Here is a 15,354-nt window from a genome sequence, read left to right as displayed (position 1 = left end):
ACTGTGTATTTTCTGGTACATGTCACACTGATGTCACACGGATCACATCAGTGTGGGGTCCATGTGACACCCTTGTTGCCGGCATAAAACTGACATGTTGTTGTGTAGAGCACATGGACACGCATAGGCTCCACACGGACACATGGCCCGTGTGAAAACATGGATGTGTGACCAAGCACATTGATTTTAATGGGTCTACGTGAATCCGTGTCTCCATTATGTGTAAAAACAGACGTCACACATACCAGAGACACGGATGTGTGAAGGAGGTATTACTCACCTGGCTGGGTTGTATCAGGCCCAACTCCTATGGAGGTATAAATAACAGCTGCTGCTGCTGTTCCAAATGCTGAAATAAAAGCAGCAGTAAATGCAATATTAGAAAGGGATATACGGATAAATCAAGACAAAGGTCAAGAAAATGGAAATTATGGTGTTGAACAAAAGAACAATTTTATTAATCTACATGTTTCAAAGTTGTATAAACTCCTTCATCAGTAGTAGAATCCTGTGACACTTGGACGTTTGAATGTGGCCTAGCTGTCGGATAAGCAGACATTCAGATGTCTATTGTGTATGGTCAGTTTAAAGGGTGCTTTACACGAGACGACAGATCGTGCGATGCATCATCGGGGTCACGGTTTTCGTGACGCACATCCGGCATCATACACGACGTCGTCTCATGTGAAACCTCTGAGCGACGCAGTATCGCTCACAAATCGTGAGTCGTGTACTTGTCGCTCAGTTTCATAATATTGTTTATTTTTACTTGTGCCGGTTGTTCATCGTTCCTGTGGTAGCACACGGCGCTCCGTGTGACACCACGGGAGCGATGATCTCTGCTTACTTGGGTCCCACGGCACCCGCCGGCTATGCGGAAGGAAAGAGGTGGGCGGGATGTTTACATCCCCGCTCATCTCCGCCCCTCCGCTATTGGCCGGCGGCTGTGTGACGTCGCTGTGACGACAAACGTCCCTCCCAATTCAGGAAGTGGACGTTCGCCGCCCACAGCGAGGTCGCTCACCAGGTAAGTACGTGTGACGGGGGTTTCACGACTTTGTGCGACACGGGCAGCGATTTGCCCATGACGCACAAACGACGGGGGCGGGTACAATCGATTGTGAAATCGCACAATCGGTCGTCCCGTGTAAAGCAAGCTTAAGGCTAGGTTCACACATTCTGTTTTTGATGCAGATTTTATGCAGGGAATTCTGCATCGTAAAATCTAGCCATATTCTCCTTACTTATGAATGTATTATTATTATCTGTGGTTTTGTTTTCATTGCAGAAATGCAACAAAAGACACAAGAAAACAATGCCAGGCCGGACGTTGTCCTAAATTGGCAGCAATCTGTTAAAATTCAACAGTAGCTTTGCTTGCAAAATGTTGGCTGTACAGTGTTATTAATCGTTTTTTGTTTTTTTTACAGATTGCCTGCGCTCTGCCAAAAAGATATCCTCTGGAATGCAGACTTAATATCATCTTGAACATGAGTAAGTTTTGATGTCTGAAAAATTGTAATATATGTATTTTACAACGTAATAGTGCATTGTATACGGAGCTGTGGCATTTTGGCTCAGTATATATACTGTATAACAGCCCCATTCTTCTGCTAAGCTCCCATTGAAATGAATGGGAACCGCTAACAGCTAAATGGGGGTAGTGGAAGGTGCCAGATATTGGACCTCCCAACGATTTGCTATTGAAACAGGAATGCCCTTCTTTCTAAAAAAAAAAATATGTTGTAAATTGATTTAATTGTACTCACCTTAAGTAAGCATACTGAAGCTGGCCATACATGCTAATGTTTACTGACTAAATTCAGCGTGACTGTCTGAAAAATTAAAATGGGAACATGTCACGTGTAAAAATGCTATTAACCTGCAGATATAGGGTTAATAGCATTTGAATCCTGCCCAGCACCTGCATATTGAACCCCGCTGCTGGGAGGAAAAAAAGTTTAATCCTCCCCGGTAGTGTTCTGGCTTCAGTCACTGGGGTGGCGCCGGTGCGAGTTCAGTCAATGCCCTATGCATGGAAAGCAACGGCTGTAAGCGCCCCCTGCACGACTGACAGCTCGTTCTAATGCTGAGTGACTGTCAGTTAATGCGGGTGGTGCGGATACAACCGCTGCTCTATTTAAACAGTGAGGTGACTGAACCCGCGCTGGCACCACCCTTCTGACTGAAACCGGAACGTTGACAGGAGGCTTACAGTTAATTTCCTCCTGGCAGCGGGGTACAATGCAGGCGCCGGGCAGGTTTCTAACGCTATTAACCTGCAGATTAAACCCACATCTGCACGTTAATATTACTTTTACATGTGAAAGGTTCCCTTTAATGTGTATTCCAGGTTTACCCAATCATATTTAAGATCACGCTGTGTGATTCAAGATGACTTATCCTTTTAATCTTAGGGGAGATAAGGCCCTGCTGAAAAAAAGAAGAATATTGATGCTGTGTGTTTTCCTTGCATCAAAAACGCACCTTCTTACCGTTCCAGCAAAATGGATGGGACTTATAGAAATCTCCTGCCTGTTGTGCTTTCTTTCTTACTCAGCGTAAACTGCTCTGCGGTGTGGGTTTTAAATCAAATCCACGATGTCAAATTCTCTTGCCTGCACTATGCTGAGTTTTCTGTGCAGATTTTCCCCATAGACTTGCATTACGTGCGCAAAATTTGCAGGTAAAAAACTTAAATGTATTTAGTGTGTGTCCGCTTTGGAAATGCTTCAAAAATGCATGTAATCCACACCTAAGAATATCAATACAGTTTTGTCAAAGACAAATACCAGGAAGTATCAAAAACAAAGCAACTTTATTTAAGCATAACATGCCAAAAAGAGACAAAAACCACACAGTCAAAAATGCAATAAAAACTCAATGAAAAAATGCAAGTAATGTAAACTAAGTAAGGCTATATTCACACTTCCGTTGTTTTGCATCAGTCACACTCTGTCGCCTTGAGGAATTACGGTATCCTGCAAAATATTTTGCATGAATCCGTTTTTCCCCATAGTCTTCTATTAGCGACGAATGGCCTTGTGTTGCATCCGCCGCTGACGAATCAGTCGTTTAATAACTGACCTTTCAGGTGGGAGCAACGCTGAATGTAACGTTGTTTGTGTGCAGCGGATCGTTTTTTTTATTGTGAGCATGTGCACAGTAAAAAACCATGATCGACTGTAAATTCCGTTTCAGTTCCAGCAGCCGAAACGATCAGCTGATCGGCTGGCTGCCGGCTTTTGTAAAGATCAGCTGATCGGCTGGAGACCAGCTTTTGTAAAGATCAGCTGATCGGCTGGAGGCCAGCTTTTGTGAACGATCAGCTGATCGCCCGGCGGCTGGCTTTTGTGAACGATCAGCTGATCGCCCGGCGGCTGGCTTTTGTGAACGATCAGCTGATCGCCCGGCGGCTGGCTTTTGTGAACGATCAGCTGATCGCCCGGCGGCTGGCTTTTGTGAAGGATCAGCTGATCGCCCGGCGGCTGGCTTTTGTGAACGATCAGCTGATCGCCCGGCGGCTGGCTTTTGTGAACGATCAGCTGAAAAGCTGGCCGCAGGGCAATCAGCTGATCGTTCACAAAAGCCGGCCGCTGGTAAAACATTAAAAAAAAAAAAAGCAAAACAGATTGTTTTTTTGCAACATCAGTCAGATCAGTTGTGCCTCTATCTGCAACGCATCCGTTGCATCAGTCACACAACTGATTGTGACTGATGCAAAACAACGGAAGTGTGAACTTAGCCTAATAGGTGCAGAAAAGGTGCAGAAATTCTGCAATATCAAAAAAATCACCAAAAACTCATCGTGGAAACATATCCTAAGGCCAAGTCACGTTGGTGTTTTTTTCTGTTTTGCATACGTTGAAAAGGAAATGATTTTCCACAGTACTTTGATCAGAATTATAGCCGTGTTTCATCCATTTGTCAGTTTTTTACCATCAGTGTTTTCTCATACGCAAAAAAATATGATGGCTGTTTCTAAAGCTTCTCGTGTGAAACAGTCAGTGAAAAATGGACAACACATAGATGCAACTAGGGAGCTGTCATGGTGCTAGTGTTGTCATAGTGTTGTCATAGTGTTGTTGTCGGAATGCTGTCAGTGTTGTCATAGTGCTAATGCTGTCATAGTGCTAGTGTTTCAGTGTTGTTGTCATAGTGTTGTCATAGTCCTGTCATAGTCCTAGTGCTAGTGTTGTCATAGTGTTGTTGTCCTAGTGCTGTCATATTGCTTTGTGTTGTCATAGTGCTGTCTTAGTGCTTTCATGGTGCTAATGCTGTCATAGTGCTAGTGTTTCAGTGTTGTTGTCAGTGTTGTCATAGTCCTGTCATAGTCCTAGTGCTGTCATAGTGCTAGTGTTGTCATAGTGTTGTTGTCCTAGTGCTGTCATATTGCTTTGTGTTGTCATAGTGCTGTCTTAGTGCTTTCATGGTGCTAGTGCTGTCATAGTGCTGTCTTGTTCCTGTCATAGTGCTGGTGCTGATGCTGTCATGGTGCTGTCTGAGTTTTTTTGTTTTTTGTTACTGACCCATAGACCTGCATGGGTGAATGGGATCCAAGACTAGGATTAAAAACAGCTTGTCTCCATTTTATTTATTTATTTTTGCGGACCGTGAGGTTGCTAAAAAAAAAAATCGGATGTGAAAAGCCATGGATTGAACAAAAAATCAGACGTGTGAATGGAGCTTTTAGAGAAATATTTTTCTATGTTCTAGTAAAGTTAACTATGAGTAGAGCAAAGCATGAAATTATATATCTATTTTTGCAATAGGAAAGGGTCAAAAGGATGTAAAATAAGTGCAGGTTGTTTTTATTTTGAAGGTTTTTATTATCGCATTTCTTAATGATTTATTTTAGCAATCGAAGAATACATCTCGGTGCCGGTCTGTGCTATTTCTGGCTTTCTTTTGGCTCACAACATGTATTTTTAGATAATAGTTTACGTTTGAATTTCCTCACATTTTGTTGGTATCATGTCAGGCTTGTTGTTTTCCAGCGGCCTATCTGCATATACTCGGAGTGCAGAGCTGAGCTGAATTCCTCCGAAAAATTGGGGTTAGGATCTTGTTGCAAAACCTTCCCTTCCCTGGCCGGTATTTGTTTCTGTAGACATGTTAATGGTTAACCCAGCCTGGGCTACAGAAACACATCTTTGGCTGACTCCCTTATCTATAGGAGACAATAGCAATCCATAAGTCACAGACAAGGAGAGTGTTTCCCATTTCATGTCGTGTATGTGTCCTTAAAAGGGGGATTTTATTTCTTTATTAAATAGATTTCTTAGACTTGATGAGGCAGGTGTACTTATTTTGAAAATGAATGTCAGGCTGATTTTTTAAAAATGTTTCTAGCTTTAAGCATCTTCATATCAGGATAATACAGACACTCTTAGGTGGATTTTTAAAGTGTGATCACCAACCTCAGCAGGACCAGGAGGTCTAATTAATAATGTGTGTAGTTTGTAGTTTGTATTCTGAAAACTGGTCACAGATCCGTTAACGGATGGTGCAAAATGTAAATCCATTAGGACCAATCTGTTGGTGTTCCGTTGTTACAAACAGACCAAATGTTCTGCATGCAGGACTTTTTTTCCAACGGATCCAAATACGGATATCTAACAGATCAATTAGTGTATAATAGGAGTCAATGGGCAATGGATCTGTTAGGAATGCATTTGTTAGCCCATCTATTAACTGATCCATTGCCCATTGACTTCATTATGCACTAACAGATCCGTTGCCCATAAATGCTACATAGATACAATAGAGGAAATTCTGTTAGGATGGAATAAATGATGGGCAGAACACATAAGAATAAAATAGATAAAAGAAACAAGAGCAGCACGTAACAAAGCAATTATGGGTGCAGGGCCTACTAGGCAATTTTTCAAATGCCAGTAATATAGAAAAAAGAGAAGGAAGGCAGCACTCCAATAATAAAGCTGAATAATCAAACCTTTATTGGCCCATGATGTGACTGACAACGTTTCGGTTCCAACTGAACCTTTCTCAACCTTGAGAAAGGTTCAGTTGGAACCGAAACGTTGTCGGTCACATCATGGGCTAATAAAGGTTTGATTTCTCATCTTTAATATTGGAGTGCTGCCTTCCTTCTCTTTCTTCAAGATAGATAGATAGCCCAACCAGATCTATTAGATAGATATAATGGATACATACAGAGAGAGAGAGATAGTGAGATAATTTTGACAGCTGCTTGGGGTGAGGGTTAGCCACCCTAACAAGATGTCCAAACTATCTTTCTCTTTCCCTGAACCTGTTAAGCCATCTTTAAGTGATGAACAACAGATCTGTTTTTGGCTCCATTGACTTATATTATAATGGATCGCTTAAAAATGTCTTCCGTTGGGGCAATCCGTAATGGATCCGTTATTAATTTTTTCAAACGGAGCCAAAGACAGATTGCATGAAGGACATGGGAATTCAGCTTTAGATGTGGATTTCATACATTTTTTGATGCGTTTCCATATATATATATATAATATACATATATATATATATATATATATATATATATATATATATATATATATATATATATATATATATATATATATATATATATAAATATAAATAAATCTATTTTACATTTTGAATAACACCGCGACTCAGACACCGAGGTTCATTCCAAATAAATGTTCCTGTACTGAGGTAGCATTATAAATGTGCCCCTGCTGCTATGTGTTATGTGCGGTGTCCAACCATGCAGAGCTGCTCCAGTTCATGGTCAGTACACAGGAGGAAGCATAAGTTAATTATGATAAGTGAGCATACATATAAAAGAGGAAGGCCGTGCAGCTGCTACTTTCAGTAGTAACCCATTTACCTGCCTGAGGTAACAAAGTTCTCTACCTGGAGTAACACAGGAGTGTGTGTTTCCACTGCGTCTCCAGCTCATCATAAATCAAGTCCGTGGATGTAGCTACTCCAGCAGCTGATGAGCTTATATGTCACTGACTTGACTTATGATGAGCTCACTCCTATGATAAAACAGTCAGGGAAATGTATTATCTCAAAAAGTAGCAGCTGCAAGCCCTTGTTGTTTCATATACTCACTTATTATAGTTGACCTATGCTTGCCCCCTGACCAGGAGCTGTGGTATATGTTAACCATGTCCATGTTCTGTCACACACATCCATTACACAGTACATAGCAGGGACACATACAGTATATAAGATTATCTCAGCACAGGAATATTTTTTTAACACATTCAATTGTGGAACTCATTATTATTCCAAGATCTTTGGTTATAGCGAGTAAGCCTGCTCGTCACTGCTCAGTATTCGGTCAAGCATCAAGGTACTGGAGTACTTGAGGTGTTTGGCCGAGTATCACGGGTGCTCGGATGTGTCGTCCGTGAAACAACGGACCACAACGCAGCGGCTTGCTTGACTACATGTTGTGTGCCGGCGTCCCAGGGAGAGCCATTTGCTGTCTCTGAATGACTCCCATTGGGGTTGAAACAAAATTTTTGGATGTAGTATATTTAAATAAATAAAACCCCTCTCCCTCCTCCAGGGAAATGCTCTCTTTATGGCTGGCTGTATGTGGGTGGAAAGCGTAACTACCCAGTCATTGACTTCCATTATACTTATTACTTGAGTTGTGCTCTCTGAGCATCTGATCTGCTTGACTCAAGTATTGAACGCCCGAGCATTGTAGTGCTCGCCCATCTATAGTTATAGGTAATTTACTTATTGTTCAGTTATTTATTTACTTATTTTTTAAAGCACCACTCAAGCATTTTTTTTATTGCACTGCTAAAGTGGGGCTTTAAATGTAAGTCCTCTGCCCCGTCTTATACTCACCTTCCGACGTCTTCATCTTTTTCCAGCATCTCTCCAGTTGGTTTCCTGTGATTTGTGACCTACCAAGACCTCCAGTGTTTCATGGAGCTTGTCGGAAGTCACAACTCAATTTAAGTCTATGGGAGCCTTGTTCTGGCTCTCATAGACTTGCATTGAGACCTTGGGACATAACGTCTGACTTCCAGCCAGTCAGATGTTACAGTCACAAGATGGCGCTGTGGGACTGGAGTGGAGTCGGTAAAATGTGAAGCTGCGGGAAGGTGAATATATGACAGGGAGCTTACATTTAAAGTGCCACTCCAGTGCTGAAAAAAAACAAAACGCTGGAGTAGTGCTTTAAGGATAAATGAGAATGACTTCCAAAATGGAAGTATAAAGCGTTATCCTCCATGCTGGGGGGGACACTTGTCAACCAAAGTCAAGCAAAATCGCAACCAAATCATCAGTCATGAAACCTGACTCAAAGCGAACCCGTTACATTCAAAATGCAGTCCGGTCTGTATATAGTCTGTGAAAAGAGAAGGGTCAGCCAAGCAAATTAATATGCGATTTTGGTAGGAACGGTTTAATATAACTTCTCATTTATTCATATAAATCTATGCTCCTTCTTCGCTTTGGAATACAATCTTAAAGAGTGAAAGCTGTCAGTCAGTGATTAGGATCACCCACTGGATTTCTCAGCGCAGAATGAGCAGTAATTTAAGTGGGGAAAAAAATATATATATACCGTGTGTATGTGTATATATAATATATATAATATATATACCATATATGTTAGTCTGGAACTTTGAGAACAAAATTGTGTCCAACCTGCTCTTTAACATGCTGACTGCAGACTGGAATGAATTATCAATGCAGTAGGTTCCCTTTAAATGGAATTTGTTAATTGGTATTTGCTATTAAATCTGAAAGCAGCATGATCTATGGCAATAGAGTTTGATTATAGGGATGTGTCACTTACTACACTGTGTTGTAGATTTAATACAATCAGTGTTTTATCAGCAAGAGATTATCACTGCCTGACTAGTGTCATATGCATGACAGTTAGGCTAATCTGTGTAAACTTGCAGTGTGCTGATGATTTGCAGTGTAATTCAGAAGCTGCCAGTTGGGTGTAAAGGTACCGTCACACTTAGCGACGCCCCAGCAATCCCACCAGCGATCTGACCTGGCAGGGATCGCTGGAGCATCGCTACATTGTCGCTGGTGAGCTGTCAATCAGGCAGATCTCCATAGCGATCAGAGATCAGCTACCAGCCACCAGCGACCCGTGTAACGACGCTGTGCTTGGTAACCATCGGGTACACATCGGGTTACTAAGCAAAGTGCTTCGCTTATAGTTACCCGATGTGTACCTTGGCTACATGTGCAGGGAGCAGGGAGCTGGCTTCTAGAAGCTGCAGACGCTGGTAACCAAGGTAAATATCGGGTAACCAAGCAAAGCGCTTTGCTTGGTTACCCGATGTGTACCTTGGATACCAGCGTCCGCAGAAGCCGGCTCCCTGCACATTAAGATCGTTGCTCTGTCGCTGTCACACACAGCGATGTGTGCTTCACAGCGGGAGAGCAACGACCAAAAAATGGTCCAGGACATTCAGCAACGACCAGCGACCTCACAGCAGGGGCCAGGTCATTGCTGTATGTCACACACAGCGACATTGCTAGCAAGATCACTGTTACGTCACCAAAACTGTGACTCAGCAGCGATATCACTAGCGATGTCGCTTAGTGAGACGTGGCCTTAAGCCGGGTTATAGTATAATAGCAAATCTGCCAAGCAGAGAGGTAATGCCCAATAGTCCAAATAGCGTAAACAATAATAGCAGGGACTAAAACATAACTTTTAATTTAACAATAGATAAAATCCGTAAAAAAGTGCTTGTGCATAAATAGTGCAAAGAACAAAATGCCACATATAGGTTAGATCTCACCCAAGCTTCATCCATGGGCTGGACTGCACACCGGTCCAAGAAAGAGAGGTCACAGGCTGGAAGAATAGGGTGGACAAGTGTGGTAAATAACCCCTGTCATGCCCCGTGGATGGACTTCCGCCCTGACAAGGGCAGCACCCAAATAAGATTTCTGCCCCAAATCCAGATAAAAGAAATGTCCTCCCGACGCGTTTCCCTCTCAATATCAAGAGTTCCTCAGGGGAGACGGAGGAAAAATTGGGGGGATCAACCTGCAGTGGCAGGGATCAGCACAGGCTAATGAAGGTGATTAACCTATGTGTACTAGGCAAATGGTAATGCCAAGCCGGGTTATACACAACACAGAAGGCTTAGCTCTGCTACATCTAGGTCAGACAAAATTAGAACTACACCAAGTAGTCCAGTAAGTGATACATCGCAGGAACAAGGCTTTCTTGCCTTACATTATTCTGCTCTCTGGTTATATAGCAAAAACTTGCTGACACATTCCTTTTAAATGTCTTGAGTAACAAAAATATGGTGGAATATTCAAGAAGTTGATTATTGCAGAATAAATAACAGAGATGCTAAAAATAAGTGATGCTTTTCAGGGGTTACCCGAAGCCCCTTACACCATGTTCACCCGTTGGCATAACCTACATTATGTTAATTCTGAGGGGTAATAGGTCTGGGCTCCAGTCTGATGCATTATAACAAACTTCCAGAGAATTGATGAATTGTACATACCGGATAGAGTGCCTCGAAAAAGTATTCATACCCTGTGAAATTTTCAACAATTTGTCACGTTACACTCACAAACTTAAATGTATTTTATTAAGATTTTATACATTTCACAAATACTTGCTACTTAATGTTGGTATATCACACAGAATCCCAATAAAATACATTTGTGGGTGCAATGTGGTACAGTTCGGAGTATGAATATTTTTTGAAGGCACTGTACATTTGTATTCAGTCTTCAACTGAGAGCATCCAATCCGTACAAGCAAAAATCAAACCATAGATGACCATAAATGTAATGATGTGTAATAATGAGAAATTGCAAAAGGGTCAAATATTAACACGCTTACTGAAATCTATGTAATACAAAGTACAAAAGGCTTGGTTAATCATGACCGCTTCAAAACACTTCTTGTATGAAGAAACTAGTGGTATGTATTGCTCGGGAGTGATTTTGGCCCATTCTTTCACGCAAACACTCTTCAAATCCTGAAGGTTCCATTGCCTCCTTCTATGATCTCTGAGCTTAAAGCTGCTTCCATAAATGTTCTCCTGGATTCAGGTTGGGTAATCAGCTCAGCCATTCTAGCAGCTTTACGTTCTTTGTTTGAAACCAATTGAAATTCCTTGGCTGTGTGTTTGGGATCATTGTCTTGCTGAAATGTCCAAACTCATTTCATCTTCATCATCCTGGCAGATGTTTATCAAGAATGTCTCATTCATCCGTACATTTTCTCATTCATCCTTTCTTCAGTTATATGAAGGTTGACAGTGCCATATGCTGAAAAACAGACCCACACCATGATGTTCCAACCCTAAACTTGGTGTTTTTGGGGTTCTATACAGTGCCTTTTGGTCTCCAAAGATGGTGTGTATATTGGCATTCAAAGAGTTTAATTTAGGTCTAACTATACTGTATTCTGACAATATTTCACAGGCTTGAATATATGTTGTTAAGCAAACTTTAAACGCGCTTCAACATGCTTTTGTTTAGCAATGGAGCATTGCACGTGGTGAGCGTGCATACAGGACATGTAGGGTGAGTGCATTTCTTATTGTTTTCTTTTAAACAATTGTACCTGCTGATTCCAGGTCTTTCTGTAGCTCTCTCCAGAGGTGGTTGTTGGTTCTTGGACAGCTCTTTTATTTTCACTCCTCTGTTTGAAATCTTGTATGGAGCAACTGGTTGTGTTCCATCTATTGTGAAATTATGGTCATCCCATCTCCGGATTAGGGCTCCAACAGTGCTCACTGAAACCTTAAGTAGTTTAAAAATTCTTTAGTATGTTTTGCAACAATAAGGTTGCAAAGGTCTTGAGACAGCTCACTTGTTTTACCCATCATGAGATGTTTCTTGTGTGGCACCTTGGTAATGAGACACCTTTTTATAGACCATCAGTTGAACCAGCTGATATTTTTCATTAAGAGGCAGGATTGCTGTCTAATTACTGATAAATTTCAGCTGGTGTTATGACTTTCCGTGGCTTTTTGCATCTCTCTTTCTTCATGTATTCAATACGTTTTTCCTGTGTCATTTCTTATTATCATACATCACTAAATTTATGGACATCTATGGTTTAGTTTCTTTTCATGTGTGGACTGGTTGGGTTACTGACATCTGCTTAGAAATTCATGTCAATACAAATATATTTACTTAGAAAATTGTTCATGTGTTTAATACTTTTTTCACCCCTGGTATATGATCACTAGTGTAAGGAAAAAGCTAAAGGGTCATTGTCTTGGAGTAGATCTGGTTAGTACAAATCAGGAGTAGATTTATGATTTGTTAGCCTGGAAAAGAACAGTAGACCTTTTCTCAGTGGCCCTAAGGAAATTTGTGATGTTCTCATTTCTGCCTACGCAGTGATTATAGGATTACGGTAGATCACTTAGAATATTTTTTTCTATATGTTTATCTATATTGTAAATGTATTCTGATAGCAAAACAGTCGTCATCTATAAGCAACACCAGTGTCCTCTAGTAGTTTTATAGCTACACCATTGCTAATAGATTATTATAGTAGAATTTAGTAGACAATCTATCATTCAGGTGTATATGTTGTATTTTGGGTTTTGATGACAGAAGATACAACTAACTATCTGTAGTGGAGAATATATTGATTTAGAATGTTTAGTCTCCTCTTTAAACTGTATCATATAGCATTCTTGCATTAGGCAGATTGAGTGGGTTACTAAAGGATCCCATATACAGGGGCCTCCCAACTCTCCACTGACACATGATGTTACATTTACAACAACCCAACTGTTTCCCAAGGAGATAACCCACCTCCATAAACGTTTGCCAATAACCGAGCCGGACATGCATGTATTCACAGAGAGCCAGGATAAATCCAGTACTGTGTGAAAGTATTAGCCAGGTGTAGGGAAAAATGCTGTAAACTAAGAATACTTTCAAAAATCGAAATGTTAATAGTTTATTTTTATCAATTAACAAAATGCAAAGTGAATGAACAAAATTGAAATCTAAATCAACTCAGTATTTGGTGTGTCCACCCTTTACCTTCAAAACCTCATCAATTCTCTAGGTACACTTACACACAGTCATTGACTTTGTGGATTATAGTCAGATGTATGAATAACCAGTTGTACTAAACAGGTGAGAATGATTCATATACAGGTTGAAACACAGTCATTAGTTGAAACAGAACAGTTGTGTAGGTGGCATATAAATGGGTGAGGAACAGCTAAACTACAAAGGTAAGGTTGGGGATAGAGTTTCATGTCACAGACCATTCACCATGGCAAGACTGAGCAAAGCAACCGGACATAAGGTAGTTGTACTGCATCAGCCAGGTCTCTCCAAGTCAAAGATTTCAAAGCAGACAGTGGTTTCAAGATGTGATGTTCACAGTCTTCTAAAGAAGCACAGAAATGAGCACTGTGAGGACTGTAGATATAGTAGTCAGTAAAGAAAACTTAGTGCAACAGATGAAATACACTTTATACTTCTCTTCAAAATCGGAAAATATCCAGCAGTGCCATCAGCTCAGAAGTGGCATCAAACAGTGTGTAAAGAAATCTGGTTAGAAGTGGTCTTCATGGAAGAATTGCAGCCAAAAAGCCATACTTTTGACATGGAAACCTTTTTTTCCATGTGTCTCCTCCTTTCCATCTCTCTCCTTAAGTATTAACTCTTTTTCCTATTTTATAATTTTGGTCCCGTTTCAGCCTCCAGTGTGGTCACATGACTGCAATTTTGTACCTTAGTGATGGTCATGTGAGCGCCCTTACCCATAGTGCCCTGGTACTTGGACTGTGATTGTCGAGCGTATAGCCCATGCGTGGTCATGTGACCTTGTCTGCTTGGCACAATGGCTGCCTGGAGCATGATTGGTCGACATCGTATACAAGCACAATAGCTAGGCTACTATCTGTATTGCCATTGGGTACACATTGCCTTGGTGATGCGGAAGCTTTTTCCCAACACGTGTATTTACATATGGGCGCAATTTTCTTTCTGAAAAGCCAACACATTCCCATTTGACGGCATGATTACTGATCTTCAAGGTCAGTGTATAAGTTGATGCTTACAGAATTTATATAAACATAGATAAAAGAATCCTTGATTGGAATGTCACCTGTTTGGACACTGTCTGCTATGTTTTTTGTTTATATAATTTAAAAGTGAGTTCTTTGGTTGTCTAGACTTTATGTCCCACTAAACGAGAGTGCTGCAGGCTACATTTGTACTATATCTGCTCAGAACTGGCATCAACCAGTGAGACCCAGCTATACCTATCTTACTGTTCAAAGAAGTCTGGTTAGAAGTGGTCTTTATGGAAGAAATACAGCTGAAAAGCCATACTTTTGACATAGAAACAAGGCCAGGCAACTTAAGTAGGTATGGAAGCATAGGAATTGGGGTTAAAAATATTGCAGCACATGCTCTGGACTGATGAGAAAAAATCTAAAATATTAGGCTGCAACAGAAGACAGTTTGTTTGCCGAAGGGATGGAGATTCCATTGGAGAACAATACGAATGAGTGTCGGCAGGTAACAGTGAAGTATTGTGCAGGGGACTTGTAAGTTTTGGTCTAAATTTCATTAAATGGAGATGGGATTTCACTGAGGATTAATGGTGTTCTCAATGCTGAAAAATTCCAGCAGATACTTATCAATCATGCAATACCACCAGGGTGGCGTCTGATTTGCTCCAGACTTATTATGTAGCAGTTCAATTACCACATCATACATCCAATTTCATTAAAGAAGCATTCCCATCAGTTATTATCCTCTTAATATAGTGCAATCATCATAAGCACTGAGTACTTATAATTGCTCATTTTTCCTTTCTACCCAGTAAATTCTTCTCTTTTCTCTGCTCTATGAAGAAACAGGAAGTCTCGTTTCCCTACATGAATCATTCCCATCTACAACTACTGATCCAGTTGCTCCTTCCTCCCCCATGCCATTTTTTTGGCAATGACTACTGACTCATGCAAGGAAAAGATATTTCCTGTTTCTACATAAAGCTTAGAAGGATTCAGCTAGTCAGTTTTTAATCACATGATGTCATACACCTAGTGGAAAAATATGATAGCAATATATTAAGACTAATAAACTTTGATCGGAGTGCTTCTTTAAAAACTATCTCAGTGTAAAGATGAACAAGGAGTCTTGGAAGTGATGATATGGCCTCCACAGAGCACTGATCTCAACATCATCGAGTCTTATCTGGGATTACATGAAGAAACAGAATGATTTGTGTAAGCCTACAGTCACAGATGATCTGTGGTTAGTTTTCCAAGATTTGGTTTGAAACAACTACCATGCTGTGTTCCTTCAAAATCTGTGTGCAAGTGTACCTAGAAGAATTTATGCACCTGTAAAGGCAAAGAGTGGTGACACCAAATA

At 40.8% G+C, this 15,354-nt stretch overlaps 1 protein-coding gene across 2 annotated transcripts in view; it reads left to right on the top strand.

The window, feature by feature from the left end:
• Nucleotides 1-15,354, top strand: part of LOC142243456 (mitogen-activated protein kinase kinase kinase 3-like) — a 173,107-nt gene that overhangs the window by 74,235 nt on the left and 83,518 nt on the right. For both annotated transcript variants that reach the window (XR_012724376.1, XM_075315399.1), the window contains exon 2: nt 1,431-1,494. Coding sequence is in view for 1 of the 2 variants with exons in the window: in XM_075315399.1 (XP_075171514.1) it covers nt 1,431-1,494 (64 nt within the window). In the remaining variant the exon portion in view is untranslated. The remainder of the gene's footprint in view (nt 1-1,430; nt 1,495-15,354) is intronic.

The sequence above is a fragment of the Anomaloglossus baeobatrachus genome, chromosome 6 (genome assembly GCF_048569485.1).
Source record: "Anomaloglossus baeobatrachus isolate aAnoBae1 chromosome 6, aAnoBae1.hap1, whole genome shotgun sequence".
Classification (NCBI taxonomy): domain Eukaryota; kingdom Metazoa; phylum Chordata; class Amphibia; order Anura; family Aromobatidae; genus Anomaloglossus; species Anomaloglossus baeobatrachus.
This window is presented reverse-complemented; position numbering and strand designations above follow the sequence as displayed.